Source organism: Mustelus asterias, chromosome 24, assembly GCF_964213995.1.
Source record: "Mustelus asterias chromosome 24, sMusAst1.hap1.1, whole genome shotgun sequence".
In the NCBI taxonomy this organism is placed as follows: Eukaryota; Metazoa; Chordata; class Chondrichthyes; order Carcharhiniformes; family Triakidae; genus Mustelus; species Mustelus asterias.
The window spans coordinates 24,849,955-24,874,688 of NC_135824.1; the positions used below are offsets into that span (position 1 = coordinate 24,849,955).

At 44.3% G+C, this 24,734-nt stretch overlaps 1 protein-coding gene across 4 annotated transcripts in view; it reads right to left on the bottom strand.

The window, feature by feature from the left end:
- Window positions 1-24,734, bottom strand: part of unc13c (unc-13 homolog C (C. elegans)) — a 640,043-nt gene that overhangs the window by 275,730 nt on the left and 339,579 nt on the right. For 3 of the 4 annotated variants that reach the window (XM_078241487.1, XM_078241484.1, XM_078241486.1), the window contains one exon: window positions 2,287-2,365. In XM_078241487.1, the coding sequence (XP_078097613.1) occupies window positions 2,287-2,365 (79 nt within the window). Of the gene's footprint in view, window positions 1-1,275; window positions 1,282-2,286; window positions 2,366-24,734 lie in introns of all 4 variants that reach the window. The other variant, XM_078241485.1, reaches the window with a different exon arrangement.

Sequence of the window (24,734 nt, forward strand, 5' to 3'; positions counted from 1 at the left end):
TGAACGGTATGTTTTATCTGTAGAGCTCGCAAGAAACAAAACTTTTCACTGTATTCCAATACATTTGATTTGATTTGATTTATTATTGTCACATGTATTGGGATACAGTGAAAAGTACTGTTTCTTGCGCGCTATACAGACAAAGCATACTGTTCAGAGTCAAATCAAATCTATGTATATAGTTATAACTAGTTAAGAATAATTTGCTGTTAATCTACTGAAGACCACAAAGACGTCTTTAAGAGACACCATTCTGTCACCAACATCCTCCCAATATTCGGCATGTTTAAATAACTGAGTTAACTGTGGTGTTTCAATGGCATTGTCAACGCAAACTGCCGTGTTATAAAACTCAACTGCGTGAAAGCCAGCCATTCAGTCAGCTAATCCAGGAACCAGTGCTTCACATTGTGAATTGCAAAGGGATGGAGTTCGGTCTAATGGAAGAACTATTCAATTAGTTCCGCAGCCCTGCTCTTCTCCCATAGACCTTTCGATTTCAGGCGGGCATGCACCCGTTAATTTGTAAAGAGAAGTAACTGGGTTTTAGTAGCTGGTGCAAGTTAGGGACAAATGTCAGATTTATGGCCACGCATCATTTGAAACTGACAGCATTTTTACTATGATGAGTAGCAAAAGCCATTCATTTACCTTCAAACAGAAGTTATAATCTTTGTCCTGCTAAATTTCTAAATAAGTCATTGCTACACCCAGTTAGCTCGGTTGGCGAGATGGTTAGTGTGTGTGTTACAATAACACCAGTAGCGTAGGGTGCGATCCCCGTTCTGGTTGAAGAAATTCAGGGCCTGCCTCCCCGACCAAAGTCACAAGGCTGGCATGGTGGCACAGTGGTTAGCACCGCTGCCTCACTTCGCCAGGCATCCGGGTTCAATTCCGGCCTCGGTTGACTGTGTGGAGTTTGCATGTTCTCCCCGTATCTGCGTGGGTTTCCTCCGGGTGCTCCGGTTTCCTCCCATAGGCCAAAGATCTGCGGGTTAGGTTGATTAGCCATGGTGTCTTAGTGAGATTTGCAGGGTAAATACATGGGGTTATGGGGATAGGGCCTGGGTGGGATTGTTGTTGGTGGAGGCCTGATGGGCTGAATGGCCTCCATCTGCACTGTAGGCATTCTATGATTCTACAATATAAACACTGGGGTGGTGACCCTCAAATAATTGAGGATGCTACCTGCAGCAGAAGAAGTTGTTACAAATATTTTGACCAACACTTTCAGGGTAGCACACTGTATATGATTTATATTTAGAAAGCACTTACCATAGCCTGTTTAATCCAAGAAGCAAGTGAAAGAAATTATATTTAGTTGTTAGTTGCAACTAGAACCAGTGAAACTAAAATATCAAAGCACACATCAGTGAATTTTTCATACAGTTACATATTCGGCACAGAAAACATGCAATAAAGTTAACAGCTGCAGTGACAACATCCAAATGTGATGTGATCAGAGTACTTTTAAGGTGAGAGGGGAAAGGTTTAAAAGGGACTGAGGGGTAACTTCTTCACGCAGAGGTTGGTGTGTATATGGAATGAGCTGCCATAGAAGATGGTTGAAGCAGGCTCAATAGCAACATTTAAAAAGCATTTGGATAAGTACGTGGATGGGAAAGGATTAGAGGGATATGGGCCAAAGGCAGGCAGTTAGGACTAGCTGGGAGCGCACCATGGCCAGCATGAACCAGTTGGGCCAAAGGGCCTGTTTCCGTGCTGTACAGCTCAATGACTCCAAAACTCTACTTATATTGCCATACCACCAGAAATCTAAGGGCGGAATGTTCCAGCACCTTCCTGCCACTTGGACATTCCAGTCCCACCGAAGTCGACACCCACCACAGGTACCCAACAGCGCTGGCACAGGCCAGGAATGTAAATCGCCATTGACTTCAGCGGGACTGGAAGATCCCACTAGCAGCCAACAGCAAGCTGCCTCCACCCAGGAGAATTGGTGGTGGGGATCCATTAAGAATCCATTATTAAATGTGGAAAAAGTCAACCAGTATCATCCTCGTACACTCTCCAGTTAGTTGCTTATGACTGAAAAGCCTAGCAATAGATTACGCTTTTCGTGGCATGTGACAAGGTACGGGAAGATAGCTTGATTCCAAAAAGTGGGTACTGGAAAACCAGGGAAATAAGACTAAATCTTCCTTCAACTTTTACAATCACACGTCTTGGATTTAATTTGCGGTCTGTGAGCAGGGCAACCTTGTTCATCTCAAATGAAAAATAATTTTTGAATGAATCCAAACAATAATCCAAGATCTAACTCACCAAATCCCGGACGATAGGCATTGTCTTCTTTCGACGCAAATCTGGCATGCTGTCAATGCCATACAACTCACTTCCAGCCCTGTAACAAATCATTCCATTTAGTAACGTGCATTATGTATTACGAATTAGAAAGTTACAGTGGTATGATTTTCACAATGACTGAGGGTTATTCCGAAATCCTAGGAACTGATTTCTTCCTCGTCCTTCTCTAGAATTTGCTAGGCATGTGTGTGTTTTATATACATTGGGCAAACTGTGCCAGCCAAATGATAGACAGCATAGTGGTTAGCACTGCTGCTTTCACAGTGTCAGGGGCCCGGGTTCAATTCCCGGCTTGGGTCACTGTCTGTGTGGAGTTTGTACATTCTCCCCGTGTCAGCGTGGGTTTCCTCCGGGTGCTCCGGTTTTCTCCCACATTCTGAAAGACGTAGGTGTATTGACCCCAACAGGTGCTGCCGGAGTGTGGCGACTAGGGGAATTCCACAGTAACTTCATTGCAGTCTTAATGTAAGCCTTACTTGTGACTAATAAATAAACCTTAAAACCCTTAACCTGGTCTGCTGCTCTTCATTTGTTTTTGTCATTTTCTTACCAGCTGTCTCCCCTTTCATAATTTCCAAATCTGAAGACATTTAGTCTTTGTTGCAGACAGGGCATCGAGTCCCAGAGACCCTACAGCAGCGATGGGCAACATGAGTGGTCCTCTTTCATCTCAGTGGACCGCAAGATTGAAATCAGGTTTGTTCACTAACCATGACCCCATGAATAAGATTAAATACATTTAATACACTCCAACTATTCCATAACGAGTTATAGAAAATGCTTCATTATTTATATGTTAATAGAACGCTTATCAACTTCAAATAGTAAAAACAAAATAAATATTTACATATTGGACATGGAGGGAGCACACGGCTCTCACAGTCAATGTTGTGAGCAATCAGCACACACCTCATTTCACTTGCCCTTGCTTTTTGTCTGCATCATTTCAGTCATACTGGTAGGAAAAAAACTACACGGACGTGAATCAGTGGAATGTGGCAACCTTGCGCGTTGGCAACAGTCAACAAAAAGTCTCTTGGGCTGCACTCAGAACCCAGATCGGCCACATGTGGGTAACTGCCCTATGGTGTCTCGCTCATGTTCACAGCATCCAGATGTGAACCTTGGCAGTAACCATCAATGTGCCATTCGATTGCAGACAGACTTCCAACAGGGCTTTTAGGATCAAGGTCAGAATGGGTACTCTGCCCGTTTCTCTAATTCAGAAATGCTGAGCAAATATTTGTCCTGGATGCTATCAAGCTTCTCGAGTGTTGTTGGAGCTGCGCTCATCCAAGCAACTGGAGAGTATTCCATCACACTCCTGACTTCGGTCTTAGGAAGTCAGCAGATGAGTTACTCTTCGCAGAATTCCAGGTCTCTGACCTGTTCTTGCAGCTGCAATTTTATATGGCTGGACCAGTTCAATCCCAAAAGATTGTGGGGTGAGAGGAAACTGGGATGGAAGTGAGTTGTATGGCATTATTTATTAGTCAATGTAACCCCCAGGATATTGATAGTGGGGAATGCAGTGATGGTGATGCTATTGATTTGTTGGAGATGTTTGTGGTTTGGCATTTGTGTGGCATGAATGTTACTTGCCAATTATCAGCCCAAGCTCCAATATTGTCCATGTCTTGCTGCAAATGGACACAGACTGCTTCAGTCCCCTGACATGGCTACAACCCTCTCATGACCAGTGTCACATGACATATAGACCCTGCCTCTAATCTATGCACTAAAGTGCACACAGTGTCAATGGCGAACTAGTGACTGCGAGCATGAGAGCAAGTGGTGGTGTTTATCCTTTACCATTGTCTTTCTGCTCCTCCGTATCTTGCTCTTGGATGGAGCCGGGAACATGGGAACATGAGTAGGATTGTGGTGAGTGGAGTGCGGAAAACACTGGCAATTTGTTAATCCCAAAAGATTGTGGGGTGAGAGGAAACTGGGATGTGCTAAAATTGTTCTGCTGTGTGGTCAGGGTCTAGATGGGGTTTTGGAGATTGTCTATTGTCCTACAGTATGCGGTTTGAGTCTACAGTTTCTCAAAACCAATGCTCTTCATTTACTGCAAGCATTTATACATATCTGTACAATGTCCCCAATACAATCCTTTACCATTTTAAACACCCATCTTTGTAAACTTAATGGAATACAAGCCAAATTCATACAACGTACCCTTATAATTTAACACTTTAAACCATATCATCACAGGGATGGCACAGTGGTTAGCACTGCTGCCTCACAGCACCAGGGATCCTGGTTCAATTCCAGCCTCGGCTGACTCTCTGTGTGGAGTTTGCACGTTCTCCCCGTGTCTGTGTGGGTTTCCTCCGGGTGTTCCGGTTTCATCCCACACTCCAAAGACGTTAGGTTGATTGGCCATGCTAAATTGCCCCTCAGTGTCAGGGGGATTAGCAGGGTAAATACGTAGGGTTACAGGGATAGGGCCTGGGTGAGATTGTTGTCGGTGCAGGCTTGATGGACCGAATGGCCTCCTTCTGCACTGTAGGGATTCTATGATTCTATCATAATCTTGGTGACCCTGTGCTGTGCCCTTCCAAAGCCAGTATTTCCAGAGATTTGGTGTCCAAAACTGAATGCAACATTCGAAAAAGGGTCTGTACCATCAAACGATCACATCTTAATTGCTGAATTCCCATTGGCCTTTCCAATTGCTTTCTCTATCAATATGATTTGTGTACATGTACACCTAAATTGCTTTACTCCTCCACTGTTCCTGGTCTCTGTTAAGAAAATGTTCCGATATGTGTTTCTCTGATCCAAACTTCCTTGCATCAAACTCCATTTGCTCAATCAATTTCTCCACACCTCTTTGACCTGGCAAACCTGCTCATTTTCACTGTCTGAAAACTTAACAAGCATAAGTGAAAGATATATTTACCCTGTAACCTCTCCAGTCTGGAAAGCTTGGAACAAAAATAATTCCAGGAGTCGGCTGTAAAGGAACAGTGCTTTATTGCACAAAATAAAGTAAAGCAAAAACCACAAGCCTGCGGTGAACACAAACGGGACCCAACCAGGACAATACATCAATGGACCCACTCAGGGGCCTGCTTTATACAGGGCTCGCTATACATGCTCCACTTGGTTTGTTAATTACCCATCATCAGGGAGCTCGTCTTCTACACAGTGTGCCTCAGGGATCGGTGCTGGGTCCACTGTTATTTATATTAACGATTTGGATGAGAATTTAGGAGGCATGGTCAGTAAGTTTGCAGAAGACACCAAGATCGCTGGCATAGTGGATAGTGAAGAAGATTATCTAGGATTGCAATGGGATCTTGATCAATTGGGCCAGTGGGCTGATGAATGACAGATGGAGTTTAATTTAGATAAATGCGATATAATACATTTTGGTAGATCGAACCAGGGCAGGACTTACTCAGAGAATGGAAGGGCGTTGGGGAGAGTTGTAAAACAAAGAGATCTAGGGGTACAAGTTCATAGCTCTTTGAAAATGGAGTCACAGGTGGACAGGGTGGTGAAGGAGGCATTCAGCAAGCTTGGTTTCATCGGTCAGAACACTGAAGACAGGAGTTGGGACGTCTTGTTGAAGTTGTACAAGACATTGGTAAGGCCACACTTCGAATACTGTGCACAGTTCTGGTCATCCTATTATAGAAAGGATATTATTAAACTAGAAAGAGTACAGAAAAGATTTACCAGGATGCTGCGGGGACTTGATGATTTGAGGCTGGATAGACAGGGACTTTTTTCCCTGGAGTGTAGGAGGCTTAGGGGTGATCTTATAGAGGTCTATAAAATAATGAGGGGCATAGATCAGCGAGAGAGTCAACATCTTTCCCAAAGGTAGGGGAGCCTAAAACTAGAGGGCATAGGTTTAAGGTGAGAGGGGAGAAATACAAAAGGGTCCAAAGGGGCAATTTTTTCATACAAAGGGTTTTGAGTGTCTGGAACGAGCTGCCAGAAGTAGTAGCAGAGGCGGGCACAATTTTGTCTTTTAAAAATCATTTAGACAGTTGTATGGGTAAGATTGGTATAGAGGGATATGGGCCAAATGTGGGCAATGGGGACTAGCTTAATGGTTAAAAACTCAACAGCATGGATAAGTTGGTCCTACAGGGAGGTCAATCAGTGATTCTCCATGCAAGTCCTGGGGTTTATCACAGGGACCAAGTTATTTCTGGATTATAGAATGACATGAGTAAGCCTAATCACAAGTTTGTGAACTGGAAAACGCCATGTACATAAATATTTACCTGAAGCATAAAATCGTGATAAAACATTTAAAGCAATAACAAAATTGCTTTATTGATCCAAATGCTGTATCTTCCATGTTTCTACTCCCAAGTTACTGTACCAAAAAGATGCCCTGAGTTGCTTGGGTCTACGCAAAACATTTCCTGGCCAACTATGTTTCGGAATAATAGATTTCTGGACCAGAAAGGTCACATTGTAACAAAAAAATATACCATTGACAGTTATCTGAATCTCTTAGGTAAGGAAATTGACTGCATTATGTTGAAAGAATTAAAACTACTGAAGTTTTTCAGAACCAAAAATTCATGCCCGGGAGTGAAGAAACTACAAAAGATCGTGAACGTAGCCCAGTCCATCGGGCAAACCAGCCTCCCATCCATGGACCCTGTCTATATTTCCTGCTGCCTCAGGAAAGCAGCCAGCATAATCAAGGACCCCATACAACCTGGACATACACTTTTCCATCTTCTTCCGTCACAAAAAAGATACAAGAGTCTGAAAACACATACCAACAGACTCAAAAACAGATTCTTCCCTACTGCCATCAGACTTTTCAATGGACGACCTTATATTAAATTGATCTTTCTCTACACCCTAGCTGTGACTGTAACACTACATTCTGCACTCTCTCCTTTCCTTCTCCCCTATATATTCTGTGAACGGTATGCTTTGTCTGTATAGCGCGCAGGAAACAACACTTTTCACTGTTTCCCAATATATGTGACACTAATAAATCAAATCAAATGATGCACCCCAGCCGCCGTGGTGGCCATTGGTCATGGGAGATATCTGCCATTTATGCTCTTCTAAGTGGAACTAAAATATCAATAAATTAAACAAAAATGACAGGGGTGACAGCACCTCATGGGGCACTTCAACCAAAACAAAATGTCAAAGCAAACTTGACTAACTGAACCAAAATGTTATTCCAGGTGGTGATGATGTACCCCAGCCCCTGCGGTCCCCACCAGTCATGGAAGGTATCGGCTACTTAAATGGGTTTAAATACAATGAATACCATCACTTCCAAAAGAGAAAATGCTGGAAAATCTCAGCAGGTCTGGCAGCATCTGTAAGGAGAGAAAAGAGCTGACGTTTCAAGTCCAGATGGCCCTTTGTCAAAGCTTTGGGTGACCCTTTACCAAGGGTCATCTGGACTCGAAACGTCAGCTCTTCTCTTTTGGTTTCAGATTCCAGCCTCCGCAGTAATTTGCTTTTATCCAGTGAATACCCATCACCTGTGTCTTTTAATCTTAATAGAGCAATTGACGTGACATTAACAAATCTTAACAATGTAACCGACAAGACATTAACACTAACGACCACAATAATAATAATTTACCTTGCTTTCACAATCCAGAGAATGGAAAAATAGCAAGCAGAAGTTAAGACCTACTGATCCCAGAAGAATTGAGCAGTGGTTTAGATGTTATTTCTCTTCACGTTGTTTTTAAATAGAATATGCTCAAAAGTGTTTCATGCTCCAATCGAAGTGGTAAAAAGCTTTGATTACATAATATTTACTGCATTTGGAGCAATGCTTTGCACAATTGCTTACATCTCATGTAAACCACTGTTGGAACTACATTACATCAATCCTTTGGGAAATTCTTAATGCTATTTAGAATCATATTGCAAGCAAGCAAATTCCTCAGAATAATTGAAATGACTCAAGACAATCTGTTTGTCTATTTAAACACTTACACACAGCCACATATGCAATGAGTAAACCGTACAACTTAGCTAGAATTTCAAACCAAATTACTTTTGTTAAACTCCCTGAATTTCAAAAGCCCAATCCCAAATGAAAATGTAACATTTTAACATTCTTAAAGGCTCACGCCATAGTTTCTCGCAATTGCAATCATCCTGCTGACTGTGCAGTCATTATGAACTCTGTTTTGTTTGTATCAACAGAAACATCATTTTCCCCTCAAAACACCTCAACTTCCAGTGAGAGAGTAAAAACGTCAGTATCTTCATAAAATACAGCTGACCGATTTAAAAATTCCAGTTAAGGAGATGGTATCAAACAGTTGCCTCGCAACTCCAGGGACCCAGGTTCGATTGCAGCCTCGGACCACTGTCTGTGTGGAGTTTGCATGTTATCCCCGTGTCGGCGTGGGTTTTTTTCCGGGTGCTCCGGTTTCCTCCCACAGTCCAAAAATGTACAGGTTAAGTGGATTGGCCAAGTTAAATTGCCCCTTAGTGCCCCAAGATGTGTAGGTTAGATAGATTAGCCATCGGAAATGTGTGGAGTTAAGGGGATAGGACAAAGGATAGGGCCTGGGTAAGATACTCTGTCAGCGAGTCAGTGTAGACTCGATGGGCCGAATGGTCTCTTTTGCCCTGTAGGAATTCTATGATTCTATTCTGTGATGGAGACCTAGGATTGGACTTGTAAAATCTAGCTGTCGTCTATGGTCAGTAGCATCTTTAAAGTTCTTCTTCTCCAGGCTACTGTGAACTCAGAATCCCTCATCTCTTATCACAATTTACTCAAATGGATTGATGTATAAAATGATGGACAGGGTCAAGGTGGCAAGATGGGAGGCAGGAAGGGCACGAAATTAGGCCGGATAGTAGCGTACCTGAATCCTGTTAACCTCACAACTCTACAGCCCTTAAGTGGCTAGCTAGTGATCACTTTGGGCCTCATCCCACCATTGCAGATACTAACCCTGTCGCCATGTGGCATGGATGACAGGTAAAACTGTGAGGCCAGCTTGTCACCTCCTGGGTGCACAGGTGGGGTCCCTTCGATCAAAGGAACTCAGTGTCCGATCAAGGGGCGGCACGCTGGCACAGTGGTTAGCATTGCTGCCTCAGCACCAGGGATCCAAGTTCGATTCTCAGCTTGGGTTACTGTCTGTGTGGAGTTTGCACATTCTCCTCGTATCTGCGTGGGTTTCCTCCCACAGTCCAAAGATGTGCGGGTTAGGTGGATTGGCCATGCCAAATTGCCCCTTAGTGTCAGGGGGACTAGCTAGGGTAAATGCATGGGGTTATGGGGATAGGACCTGGGTGGAATTGTAGTCGGTGCAGACTCCATGGGCCGAATGGCCTCTTTCTGCACTGTAGGGATTCTATGATGATTCAATTAACATGATCGAGGGATGCAACATCAGGAATGGGGGGGGCGGGGGGAGGGGTGGCCCCACCAAAAGCCCCCTGCCCTTTCTGCCATTCCCCTGCACCCCAGGGGGAACCCACCGTGTAAATGACAGCATCTCCAGCAATGCAGACATTCTTGGTTACAAGCAACTTACTGGGGATGCTGGAATCTGAAACAAAAACAGAAAATGCTGGAAAATCTCAGCAGGTCTGACAGCATCTGTGGAGTGAGAAAAGAGCCAATGTTTCGAGTCTGGATGACCGTTCGTCAGAGGTTCTTGGTACTGGACTGTACTGAAGTGGCAACCCACGCTGGGTGTCAATGAATTGGCAGCAATATATTTCCAGTTTGCTTGAAGTTGAAACTTATAAAAAAAATTTTAAATCCTCACGCTTTCTTAAGTTCTCTAAATTTGTTAAGAAAATTACTCAAATTCTTGTAGACTTCATAGAATCATTGAATCCCAACAGTGCAGAAGGAGGCCATTCAGCCCATCAATCTGCACCAACTCTTCAACAGAGCATCTTATTCAGGCCAGCCCCCCTTCCTGTACTATCACCGTAACTCCATGTATTTACCTTGCTAATCCCCTGAACCTACACATCTTGGGACACTAAGGGGCAATTTAGCATGGCCAATACACCTAACCTGCACATCGTTGGACTGTGGGAGGAAACTGGAGCACCTGGAGGAAACCTAAACAGACACGGGGAGAATGTGCGATCTCCACATAGACAGTGACCCGAGTCCGGAATTGAACCCGAGTCCTGCTAACCACTGTACCACCGTGCCGCCCCAAAATTTTCTTCCGAAAAGATTAATCTGATCCCTTAAGAACAATGCATTGTTTCAGATTCTGCACCTGTAAACAACAATTGCATAACAGTTTCTGTCTTTGGATTAGTTCTACTGTCAGCAAAAGAATAAAGGACTTGGAAAAGGGTCAAATGGCCTAATCCTGCTCCCAAGATCAATAAGATATTTGTTGATCTGACTGATGCCCCAGCTCCACATTCCTGCCTGATCCCCACAAACTTTGACAAGGAAATAAACAAAAATCTAACTCAGCCTTGAATAAATTTAAAGACCCAGCCTTCCCTACCTTCTGGGAAGAGAATTCCACACTTGAATGACCCTCGGAGAGAAAAGAATTGTCCTCATCTCTGTCTCAGCTTGGGCAGCACGGTGGCTGAGTGTTTAGCACAGCCGACTCACAGCTCCAGGGACCCGGGTTCGATTCCCAGATTGGGTCACTATCTGTGCGGAGTCTGCACGTTCTCCCCGTGTCTGCGTGGGTTTCTTCCGGTTGCTCCGGTTTCCTCCCATAGTCCGAAAGACGTGTCATGCTAAATTCTCCCTCAGTGTACCTGGACAGGCATCAGAGTGTGGCGACTAGGGTATTTTCCCAGTAACCTCATTGCAATGTTAATGTAAGCCTACTTGTGACACGAATATATAAACTTAAATAACTTTAAACTCAAAAGGGAGACCTCTTATTCTTAAACTGTGTTTCCAAGTTCTAGTTTTGCCCACCAGATGAAACATCCTCCCAGCATCCACCCTATCCAGTCTCCTCAAGAGAGTTTTTACATTTCAATAAAATCACCGCCCATTCTTTTAAATGCCTACAGATACAGGCCCGACCTGCTCAATCTTTCTTCACAAGATAAGCCCTTCATCCCAGGAATAAGTCGAGTGAATCTTCTCTAAACTGCTTCTAAAGCAATTAGATCCTTTTTCAAATAAGGAGACCAAAACTGTACACAATATTACAGATGTAGTCTCAGCAAGGCCCTGTACTGCTGCAGTAAGACTTTACCTCTTGCATTGGAAGCCAACATTCTATTTTCCTTCCTAATCATTTGCAATACCTGCATGCTTTGTGATTCATGTACCAGGACACCCAGATCCCTGGGCACCATAGAGTCCCATAGAGTCCCTACAGTGCAGCATGAGGGCATTTGGCCAACCGGGTATGCACTGACCCTCTGACAGAGCATCCTACCTAGGTCCACCCACCACCCTATCCCCATAACCCCACATATTTGCCTCGCTAGGCCCCCTAAACGAATCATCTTAGGACTATTGAGCCTGCATTGACAACAATCCCACCCAGGCCCTATCCCCATAACCACACATATTTACCTTCCTGACCCCTCTGACACTAAGGAGCAATTTAGCATGGCCAATCCACCTAACCCGCACACCTTTGGATTGTAGGAGGAAACCGGAGCACCCGAAGAAAGCCCACACAGACACGTGGAGAATGTGCAAACTCCTCCCAGACAGATACTCAAGGCTGGAATCAAGCCCGGGTCCCTGGAGCTGTGAGTGCTAACCACTGTGCCACCATGCCTCCCATACATTAGACTTCAGTAATTCCAGATTTCTTTTCATTGAACTCAAATTTTGTCATCTAGGGATTTGAACCCAGGTCCCCAGATCTTGCGAGTCCAGTGACAATAACACTATACCACTGCCTCCCCTGAACTCTTCAACCTCACTCCTTTTAAATAGTATAACACTTTCCTATTCTTCCTGCCAAAATTGACAAGTTCACATTTACTCATGTAATACTTCAGCTGCCAATGTTTTGCCCAGTCCCTTAACTTATCCCCATCTCTTTATAGCCTCTCTACCTCCTCTTGACAGCTTACTTTCCTACCAATCAGCTGCAAATGTAGTTCCACGGTGGCACAGTGGTTAGCACTGCTGCCTCACAGCACCAGGGACCCAAGTTCGATTCCCGGCTTGGGTTACTGTCTGCGCAGAGTTTGCACATTCTCCCCGTGTCTGCATGTGTTTCCTCTGGGTGCTCGGGTTTCCTCCTAAAATCCAAAGATGAGCGGGTTAGGTGGATTGGCCGTGCTAAATTGCCCCTTAGTGTCAGGGGGACTAGCTAGGATAAATGCATGGGGTTGTGGGGATAGGGCCTGGGTGGGATTGTGGTCGGTGCAGACTCGATGGGCCAAATGGCCTCCTTCCATATTGTAGGGATTTTATTCTATGGAACCTTCTTACTAATAGTTTCTAGCACTTTCCCCCTTGCAGATGTTAGGCTAACTGGCATGTACTTTCTTGTTTTCTACTTCCCTTCTCTCTTGAATATGGGATCCTTCCAGAATCTGTGGAAGATACTAACCAATGCCTCTACCACCTCCGCTGCCACTTCTTTTGAGACACTAGGAAGCAGGCCATCATGTCCAGGGGACCTGTGAATCTTTAAGGTCTAATAGTCTTCCTAGTACATTTTCCTGGTGCTGGTGATTGTTTATGCTCATCCCTCCCTATCACCTCTTGATTTTTAATTAGTTTGGAGAATTTCCCCAATCTTTTACCACCACAGAACCACTCAATTGTTACGGTGCAGAAGGCGGCCATTTGGCCTATCGTGTCAACACCAGCTCTCCAAACAAGCAACATGATTTAGTGCTATTCCCCTGCCTTTTGCCTGTACTCCTGCACATTGTTTATATTCAAATAATCATCTGATGTCCTCTTGAATAACTCGATTGAACCTGCCTCCACCACACTTCCAGGCAGATGCATTCCAATCCCCAACCACTCGTGTGAAAACGTTTTTTCTCAATTACAGGGGCGGCATGGTGGCACAGTGGTTAGCACCGCTGCCTCACAGCGCCAGGGACCTGGGTTAGATTCCCGGCTCGAGCCACTGTCTGTGTGGAGTCTGCACGTTCTCCCCGTGTCTGCGTGGGTTTCCTCCGGTTGCTCCGGTTTCCTCCCACAGTCCAAAAGATGTGCTGGTTAGGTGCACTGGCCATGCTAAATTCTCCCTCAGTGTACCCGAACAGGCGCCGGAGTATGGCGACTAAGGAATTTTCACAGCAACTTCATTGCAGTGTTGATGTAACTTGTGACACTAATAAATAAATTTAAACATTTGCTTCTTTTGCAAATCTGTGCCCTCTCATTCATATCCTTTTACCAAGGGGAACAGTTTCTCTCGATCCAAACCCCTCCCCCACCCACCTCAATGTTGAGCATCTCAAACAAATCTCCTAGTCTTCTTCTCTCCAAGGTGAACAGTTCCAATCTCTCCAATCTATCCTCACCCGTGAAGACAGACACAAAATATCTGGTCAACACCTCTGCTATTTCCTTGTTCACCGTTATCAATTCCTCCGACTCACTTTCGAGAGAACCAACATCGGCTTTGGTTACTCTTTTCCTATTCAAATGGTTGTAGAACCTCTTGCTATCTGTTTTTAAATTACAAGCTAACTTCCTCTCATACTCTACTTCCTGCCTATTATCTTTTTAGTCACTGTTGGTTCTTGAACTCTGTTCAAATGTCTGACCTACCTCTAATTTTGCAAATTTTTGGAGTGTTTCTTTCAGTTTAACACTATCCTCGATTTCCTCATTTAGCCATGGACTATGCATCCTTATGAAACAGCCTTTCTTTCTCACTGCAATAATTATTTGCTGAGAGTTATTAAATAACTATTTAATAGACTTGTCACTGCAACACTACTGTCCTAAGTTTTAATCGACTTTCCCAGCTCACCTTAATCAGCTGTGTTCATAATCTCAATAGTTACCTTTATCTAGGTTTGAAATACAAGTCATGGGCTCACAATTCTCACTTTCAAACTGAACATGAAATTCTATCATTTTGGGATCTCTTGTCACTTAGAGACTCCTTTACAAATCATCCGGGGGAGGAATCAGGAGGGGCTGTTCAGCGGGGTGAGCAGGAGGGGGTGCCAAACTGGCACTGGGCAATGCCAAGGGGTGAAGCCTAAGGGGAGGGGCTGGACCCAAGAGGGCAATGCCTGAAGGGGAGGCACGGCATTGGAAGCTACATACATGCTGCGTACTCTGGAACGGCAATCAGCCAGGGGCGAGGGGGTTAGGGGTTGAATGGGGGTGCCAGTCAGTCGGGGGCATGGTGATCGGGAGGGGAGGGGTGTGCGATGTCTGGGAAGTGGGGCGGGGGGGAGTGACAATCACGCAGTGCACTGTGTACTCTTGTGCATAGTACACTGGGAGATCAAAGTGCATGCGCAAAGCATTCTCTAACAGTCTGCAGACAGCTTCCCAGTGTGAATAGACTCCAACCACTCCCGCTACTGATGAGAGTCACACTTTGCCTCATTTGTTTTCTAAGTGCCATAAGATAGTATCTGGGATCTCACCCAAAACAAAACAGAGCAATTCTCTCCTGTTTTCATGCTCGTTTGGCACTTAAAATGTTTTTGGTAAGATCGCCCCTTCTATGAACTAATTTTCCAGGCTACCTGGTAAACCACTCTGATTCTCCCAATCTACATGTGGATTGAAGTCACCCATGATCATTGCAATACCTTTCTTATGTGATTAATTTATTACTTCCTGTATGCTCTGCTGTACAGTGTAACCACTGTTCGGGGGCCTAGAAACTACTCCCACAGGGACATTGTACCTTTACCATTTCTTATCTCTATCAAAACTGATTCTAGGTCTGGATCTTTGAAGCGAAGGTAGTTGCTCAGTATTGAACTAATGCCATCCTTAATTAACAGTTACTCTGCCACCTTTTCCTCGCTTCCTGTAATTTTGATATGTCGAATTCCCTTCAATATTTAAGTCCCATATGCCGATCAGGTCAAACTATTTGTGCTAAAAGTTCATCTACTTTGTTACAAATGCTACATGCATTCAGATACAGCGCCTTAAACTCTGACTTATTTTTAACCACTTTTGTAATCTCTGGCCTTATCTGCTGGTAAACACTTACTATTGTATGTTCTATCCCTGCCTGTCACTCTCTGGTAATTATTACCCGAATTGCTGTCCAGATCTATTGCTATGTTCTTTTCAATTGCTTTACTATATTTCCTCTCATGTGATCCTGTCTTCCCATTACTTAATTTAAAGCACTCTCTCCTGCTCTAGTTATACAGTTCGCCAGAACATTGGCCCCAGCACAATTCTGGTTTGGATGTCCCAATGGTACAGCTCCCATTGCCCCCAACACTGCCCCTTGAATCAAACCCATTTCTCCCACACCAATCTTTAAGCCCTGATCTTAATTACTTGATGCCGATTTGCCCGTGGTTCAGGTAATGATCCCACCTTCCTGTCCCTGAACACTGATGAAATGAGGAGACTCTGTCCTAAGGGGTGTGACCAACTTTTGGTATAAAGTATTCAGGTAACTTTACCCCTCCCTTTGGCTCAATGATTCTGAGCCAAAGCTCCTTAAGCCACAGACACTTACTGCAGATATATTTGTTCTGGATCCCACTGGCATCCAGGAACTCCCACATTCTGCAGTCTCAATACATCACCTGCCCTGCCATCTTCAATGCGTTTTCATTCACTAATAATTTAATTTTATTTAATTCTTCATTTTCTTTTTTTCTGTTGTATTTAGTGCCTCTCTTCACCACCACATACTGTACTAATTTAAACATCAGTAATAGAATAGACCTTTACCACTAAATAATTAAATAGTTACGTTTTCAAATTTCCAGCTATTTCCCCAAGAGAAGTTACTCACCAGCCAATCCACTTACACGTTTCCAGTGAAACCACTGTTCACCTTTTTCTCAAATTGACATTCCCAAATCTCCTCCCCAAAGTCTCGCTTCTTTTAACCTCTCTACCGACGTCTTTCCACCTCTTTCTCCTGAAGTCTCACTGTCTTAACTTCTCTCTCCCAAATCTCACTGTTTTAACCTCTCTCTTTCGTAGTCTTCCTGTTTTAACCTCTCCCCCAAATCTTGCATTTGTAAACCTCTTCTCCCAAAGTCTCACTACTTTAACCTCCTTCTCCCAAAGTCTCACTGTTTTACATTCTCTCTCCCAAAGTCTCGCTGTTTTAACCTCTCTCTCCCAAAGTCTCACTGTTTGCATACAAAGATATATCCTTAAAACTATACAAAATGGAAACAGTGAGTATAAGTGGGCAGTTAAGTAGGTTACTCCATATACTAACACATCCTCATTTCATACGCTCATCGTTTACCTCTGACTGGAGTATTTCAGTGCAATGCTAAAAATGCATTAGAAATAGTAACAGGAATGGGCCATTCAGCCCATCAAGCAGCTTTGACCATTCAATAAGTTCTCGCCTGATCCGAATGTGACCTTAACTCCACTTTGCTGCCTGCTCCCGGTAACCCTTGATTTCTTCATAGATTAGAAATCTGTCTATCTCAGCCTTGAACATATTGAATGATCCACTGCTCTCTGTGGATGAGAGTGCCAAAGGCCAGTTAAATTAGTGAAACACATGTACTAATTACAATATAAGATTATTCTCAGTTCCAGATATGTTACTTAGAATATTACATTAAAATTTGGCTCTTCAAAGTCAGACTGGGAGAAAAATTGAATTTTCATCTGTATGAGAATTACTTTTGAATTAATTCATGACAACTCATTTTGACACATTTAACATCTAATTTGGAACATTCACATTTGCCAAGTTCTAGTACATCTCGTACAAAGTCTGACATATGTAAGTTGGTGCACCTTAAATATATTTGAAGATCAGAGAAATATACAGGGAGCTCATCAACTTCTACTGAGATTCAGGTTTTTTTGATTTATTAGTGTCACAAGTAGGCTTACATTAACACTGCCACGAAGTTACTGTGAAAATCCCCTTGTCGCCACACTCCGACGCCTGTTCGGGTACACTGAGGGAGAATTTAGCATGGCTAATGCACCTAACCAGTATGTCTTTTGGACTGTGGGAGGAAACCCACGCAGACACTGGGAGAAGATGCAGACTCTACACAGACAGCGACCCAAGCCGGGAATTGAACCCGGATCTCTGGCGCTGTGAGACAGCAGTGCGAACCACACCAATGTGAGAGAGGGAGAGGGAGGGAGAGAGAGAGAGAAAGAGTGAAAGAGTGAGAGAGATTGAGAGAGAGTGAGAGGGAGAGTGAGAGAGAGTGTGTGAGAGTGAGAGAGAGTGTGACAGATTGACAGAGTGAGTGTGTCTGTGTGATGGCAGAGATTTCAGAATTGATTGATTTAAGTAATTATAATTTGGTGTTCTTTCTGTGATCTCTTTTGTCAATGTTTTAATATTTATTTGGCAAAATGAAGAGGTGCGAAGCCTCTGTTATTGATACTTCAATGTTCTGTCTGACTGACACTTTTATATTGTTGCAGGAATAGCAATTTTTTTCCCAAGATTTGTAAATGGATGTTTTCTTTCTCTCTCTCTGCAGTTTCATATTTGCCATTGTTATTCTGTAGCTCCTTGGTTATGTATAATACACACTAGGTGAACAAGCGTGGAAAGAGCATGAATTGGCATTGATCTGACATGGACAGTGTGAGGGGCCAAGGGGTGGTTGGGGTGAATGAGTTGGCATGGAGGGGGCATTGGCTCAGACCATTTGAACTTAACTTTCAAAAGGTTTCCAAATCTGATCGCGGTGTACAAGATTATGAGGAACATGGACAGAGTGGATAAGGAGCAGCAGTTTCCCTTAGTTGAAGGATCAGTCACGAGGGGACATAAAAGTAAAGTAAAGTTTATTTATTAGTGTCACAAGCAGGCTTACATTAAAACTGCAATGAAGTTACTGTGAAAATCCCCTAGTCGCCACACTCCGGTGCCTGTTTGGGGTACACTGAGGGAGAATTTAGCATGGCTACTGCACCTAACCAGCACGTCTTTCAGAACTGTGGGAGGAAACCGGAGCACCCAGAGGAAACCCACGCAGACATGGTGAGAACGTGCAGACTCCACACTGACAGTGACCCAAGCCGGGAATCATTGGTTCAAGGTGAGGGGCAGGAGGTTTGGGGGAGATGTGAGGAAAAACATTTTTTACCCAGAGAGTCTGGAATGCATTGCCTGGGCGGATGGCAGAGGTGGGTTGCCTCACATCCTTTAAAAAGTATCTGGATGAGCACTTGGCATGCCATAACATTCAGGGCTATGAGCCAAGTGCTGGCAGTTGGGATTAGGTGGAAGTTCAGGTGTTTCTAATGTGTTGGTGCAGGCCGAAGGGCCCCTTCTGCACGGTATGATTCTATGAATCCTGACTATAGTTCGCGACATCTCTGAGGGGCCATGCATCATGAAGCTGGACAGACACCAGGAAAATTGTGGAAGGTTAGGATATGTCTCCGCACTACTCCCCACGCTCCCCCAAACCACCACATGCCTCTTACAATGGAACCAGCCAGGTGGGAATGTAGGATGTGCACTTGCTGCCTGCACCCTTATCATGCACCAATGAAAATGAGGGCATAGGAAATGGCAGTGGGAATTCCAGAATTGGTCTATGATTCTATGATCCCATCTGCCATTTTTTTAATGGCTCCATAGTCATTCCATATCCATGAAAATCTGCATCTTTGTGTGTGAAGATAGTTCAAACTGGGATTGGATTGGGTTTTAGAGGTTGATTGAGTGGGCAGAGATTGTAGAATTAAAGAACACAACAGTTAGACATGAAATAACATCCATGCAGAAACACAAAACAATTAACGTTACAGATCTTAGCCCCTTTATCCAGGACCTGATGGCATAGATGCTGCCTGACCTGCTGAGCCAAGTTCCGCACACATGAGGACGGCCTAAACCGGGATGTTGGATTTATGTCACATTATCAGTTATCCCCACAGCTTGCCTCCTGGACTTGCAGAATCTCACTAGCTGTTCTGTCTGGAGACAATACACATCTCTTTAACCTGTGTTTAATGCTCCCTCCACCCACATTGTCTGTATCTTTAAGACCTGGCTGGCTGTAGGGATTCGCATTCTAATCAGTATTCTGTAACTTGATTTTGTGTCTCTGTGCACTGTTTGAGAGCACATTTCCACTCCATCTGACGAAGGAGCAGCGCTCCAAAAGCTTATGGTATTTGCTACCAAATAAACCTGTTGGACTTTAACCTGGTGTTGTGAGACTTCTTACTGTGCCCACCCCAGTCCAACGCCGGCATCTCCACACCACTGCTGAATATTACCAGCTTTTCTATTTTAGTTTTGGGATTTCCAGCATCTGCAGTATTTTGCATTCTGCACTGATGGCCAAGCCTTCAGTTGCCGAGGCCCTCGCCTCTGCAATCCCTTTCTCAAATCTATCTATCTACCTCCCTCCCTCCCTACCTTGAAGTTGTTTCTCAAAACCCACCTTGTTGTCCTCGCCTTATGTCACAAGTCCTCATATCACCCGAAATGACTCAATGCAAATTTTGTTTGATCACACTTTTCATAGAATCCCTATAGTGCTGAAGGAGGCCATTCGGCTAATCAAGTCTGCATCAACCACAATCACACCCAGGCCCTATTCCTGTAACGCCAATATTTACCCTGCTAATCCCCTGACACTAGGGTCAATTTAGCATGGTCAATCAAGCTAATCTGCGCGTCTTTGGACTGTAGACGAAACCGGAGCACCGGGGGGAATGTGCAAACTCCACACAGACAGTGACCCAAGGCCGGAATTGAACCCGGGTCCCTGGCACTGCGAGGCAGCAGTGCTAATCATTGTGCCGCCCTTTCAAAGAGCCTTGAGATGATTTACAACTTGAAAGGTGCTTTATAAATGCAGGCTGCTGTTGTTCTTTGGATGGTTGGTAGAAAAGTTTAGCTTTGTTGGTTGATGGAACTAACAGGAGAGTGAAGTGCAGAGAAACATGGCTTCAGGAAGTGAACTAAGTTCAGCCTCACTGCTCCTTCACTTTAACTCAGGTTTTGTACCACATGGTCCTGCGTTGCACAGCTGACTGTTCTATTCTTCAACTCGACAGACTCAGACTGTTAACTCAACGATTTGAGTGTCTGATGACCATACTTCCATCTGGCAGATTCCTAAGAGATCAATTTTATACCTTTGCCAATCTGAATAGAAAAAGTTGATACACAGAATGGAAAGGATCAAGCAAACACTGCAACCTGTAAGAGTTTTCAAAGCTGTGCCGGAGCTTATTGATTAGACACAAACACGACAAATACAGAAGAAGCAAGTGATTTATCAATCCCTAATCAATTTACCATGCTTGGGTGAAGTGTTCTGCACACTCAGCTAGTTAATCTGTACAAACTACTGACCACAAACTACCGGCCAGCCTTAGGTGAAATCCTGACCCAGAGGCAATATTGTTTTCACTCAGCCATGACAAGCACCATCACTGTTTTAAAACAGATGGGATGGGGGCGTAAACAAAACTGCAGTGGTTTTATGGCAACACTGTCCCTCTGTTTCTCACACATAGAAACATAGAAAAGAGGAGCAGAAAGATGCCATTCACCCCTTCGAGCCTGCTCCGTCATTCATTTTGATCATGACTGATCATCAAATTCAATGTCCCAATTTCCCCCCATATCCCTTGATCCCTTTAGCCCCAAGAGCTATGTCTAATTTCTTCCTGAAATCACACAGTATTTTGGCCTCAACTTCTTTCTATGGTCGTGAATTCCACACATTCATCACTCTCCAAGTGAAGGAATTTCTCCTCACCTCAGTCCTAAAAGGTTTACCCCTTATCCTCAAACTCTGATTGCTAGTTCTGGACTCCCCCACTCTCGGGAGCATTATTTCTGAATCTATCCTGCCTAATCCTGTTAGAATTTAATACGTTTCTATGAGATCCCCTCTCACTCTTCTAAACTCCAAAGAATACAATTTTAACTCACTTAGTCTCTCCTCATATGACAGGTCTGCCACCCCAGGAATCAGCTTGGTGAACAGATCTGGTTTCAGTGTCTCAATAGTTATCAGCATCAATATCTCAGCACAACAGCTTCCATTTATATTGTGGTATTTAAAGTAGCGAAGCATCCCAAGCTGCATAATATAGATGTTATCAAATGTCAAACCACATACGAAGATTGTGGTATGGGTGAGGTACACGTTAAGAAGTAAAGTACACCTCGCGAATTCGAATCAAAAATAATTATAATAAACTTGTACATTCTAATAACCGATTAAGGAAATAAAACACTTATTTCTGAAGACTTGGGATGGAATTTTCCGACTGCACTGTGGCACAGTGGCACTGCTGCCTCTCAACACCAGGGACCCGGATTCAATTCCGGCCTCAGATGACTGTCTGTGTGGGATTTTGCACGTTCTCCCCGTGTCTGCGTGGGTTTCCTCCGGGTGCTCCATTTTCTTCCCACAGTCCAAAGGTGTGCTGGTAAGGTGGATTGGCCAGGCTAAATTGCCCCTTAGTGTCAGGGGAGCAGCCAGCAGGGTAAATATGTGGGGTCACGGGAATAGGGCCTGGATGGGGTTATTGCCAGTGCAGGCTCGATGGGACAAATGGCCTCCTTCTGCACTGGAGGGATTCTATGATTCGATACCCACTGCTGGTTCTGTCAAATATCAATGGGCTTTTGGCTGGGATGCTGGATCACCTGTGATGGGTCGCACCACGATGAAGCCAGATAATTCCAACCATGTTCTTTAAGTGATTGTACTTTGCTGTCAGTGCCGACGGGAGAATATTTCTGACACTGTTATTTTAACATCTCCCAGGCATTTGTCTCTTAAAATATCAGTAGTAATTGCAAGCATTGGTCTCAAAATGAAACACTTACAATGCAACAGTGCATTGGGTGAAAATAACACTTTATTATGGCAATTACCACAGGGACTTACAATCTCCATTAGTGGATGGCTGCCTGTATTGCTTTGAGCTCCTGTCATTTGCTATCTCAGCCAGGATCAAAATAAGTATCTAAAATTTTAATCGTGTAATCACTATATCCTCCACTACACCCCCACCTTTGTATCAGTAAAAAGCAGGTTTGCAATGTGTGGGTGCAGAAATTGGAACAACGCCAGTGCCAGAATACGCTAATACCCAGGGATGACACAGTGGCAAAGTGGTTAGCACTGCCGCTTCATAGCACCAGGGACCCAGGTTCAATTTCAGCCTTGCGTGACTGCCTATGTGGAGTTTGCACGTTCTCCTTGTGTCTGCGTGGGTTTCCTCTGGGTGCTCCGGTTTCCTCCCACAGTTCAAAGATGTGCAGTTTAGGGGGATTGGCCATGGTAAGTGAGTGGGGTTTCCGGGATAGGACAGGGGTAGGGTGGGTCTGGCTAAGAGTCAGTGCAGACCCGATGGGCCGAATGGCTTCCTTCTGCACAGTAGGGATTCTATTGTTTCTATGGTTATATGGATTTTAGGCCTCATGTACATGGGACCCCACAAATTGCAAACATTTACAGTGCGTCCCCAGGCAGCTCCCCAGCTAAGATTTCAATTTCAGGCCAATGCATTACTTAGGTCCCGTGAGGGGGTGAAGAGGGAGCGACCAGGAGATGAGGAGGAAGGTGTTGTTGGAGTTGGGGGAATGGTGATTTAGGGAGAGAATCGAATGATCTGTATGAGGCCCAGCTGAAGCCAGTAAAATCGGAGTAGTTGTCTGTATGCCCCTCAAGCCTGCTCCACCATCAGTGTGAGCAAGGCTGATGGGAGCATCCGCAACCCTTTGGGGGAGAGAATTCCAAAGATTCACAATCCTCTGAGCAAAGAAATTGCTCCTCACCTCTATCCTAATTGACCGATCCCTTATTTTGAGGCTAAGTCCCAGAATTCTAGATTCCCAGTCAGAGGAAGTGACCTCTCAGTGCTCCTTCAGAATCTTGAGACGAGATCCTGACGTATTCTAATAAATTCCAGAGAATAAAGGCATAATTTACTCAGCCTCTCAGAAAAAGACAAGCTTCACAACCTTCTCATCCCAGGAACCAGCCTAGTGAAACTTCACTGTTCCACCACCTCCAAAGCAAGTGCATCCTTCCTTTAAATATAGGGGCCAAAATCGCACCCAGTATTCCAGGTGTGGTCTCACCAAAGCCCTATATAATTGTAGCAAGACTTCCTTATTCTTGTACTCCATCCCCCTTGCACTAAAAGCTAGCTTTTCATTTGCCTTCCTAATTGGTTGCTGCACCTGTGTACTAATGTGCTGTGAGTGTACGCTAGTCTCTCTGAACATCAACATTCAGAAGCTGTTAAAAAGAATTCTACTTTTTTATTCTTACCTAAAAAAAAATGAATAACCTTGAACCCTACAATGTTCCTCATCTACTAGTGTATTGCCTATCACTTAATCTGTCTATATCTATTTGCAGTATTTCTGTTCTTCTGTGGATTTCACCTCACAGCGTCAGGGATCTGGGTTTGATTACTGGCTTTGGTCAGTGTCTGTGTGGAGTTTGCACATTCTCCCCGTGTCTGCATGGGTTTCCTCCGGGTGCTCCAGTTTCCTCCCACATTCCAAAAATGCGCAGGTTAGGTGGATTGGCCATGCTAAAATGCCCCTTAGTGTCAGGGGGACTAGCTAGGATAAATGCATGGGATTATGGGGATAGGGCCTGGGTGGGATTGTGGTTAGTGCAGACTTGATGGGCCTTCTGCATTGTAGGATTCTATGATTACATTTCCAGTAACATTCCCACCTTGAACCCCATGTTCTTTCTCGTCTACTAGCATATTCTCTACTCAATCAACCTGCCTATATCTCTTTGCAACCTTTGTGTCTTGCGCACATTCCCAGCTAATCATTTTCCTTACTGCAATGAAACCATGAGGAATACTCTTCGACTCCCTCCCACCCTGGCTCCACATTCAGATAAGACCATAAGACCATAAGACATAGGAGCGGAAGTAAGGCCATTCGAGTCCACTCCACCATTCAATCATGGTTGATTTCAACTCCATTTACCCGCTCTCTCCCCATAGCCCTTAATTCCTCGAGAAATCAAGAATTTATCAATTTCTGTCTTGAAGACGCTCAACGTCTCGGCCTCCACAGCCCTCTGTGGCAATGAATTCCACAGACCCACCACTCTCTGGCTGAAGAAATTTCTCCTCATCTCTGTTCTAAAGTGACTCCCTTTTATTCTAAGGCTGTGCCCCCGCGTCCTAGTCTCCCCTGTTAATGGAAACAACTTCCCTACGTCCATCCTATCTAAGCCGTTCATTATCTTGTAAGTTTCTATCAGATCTCCCCTCAACCTCCTAAACTCCAATGAATATAATCCCACGATCCTCAGACGTTCATCGTATGTCAGGCCTACCATTCCTGGGATCATCCGTGTGAATC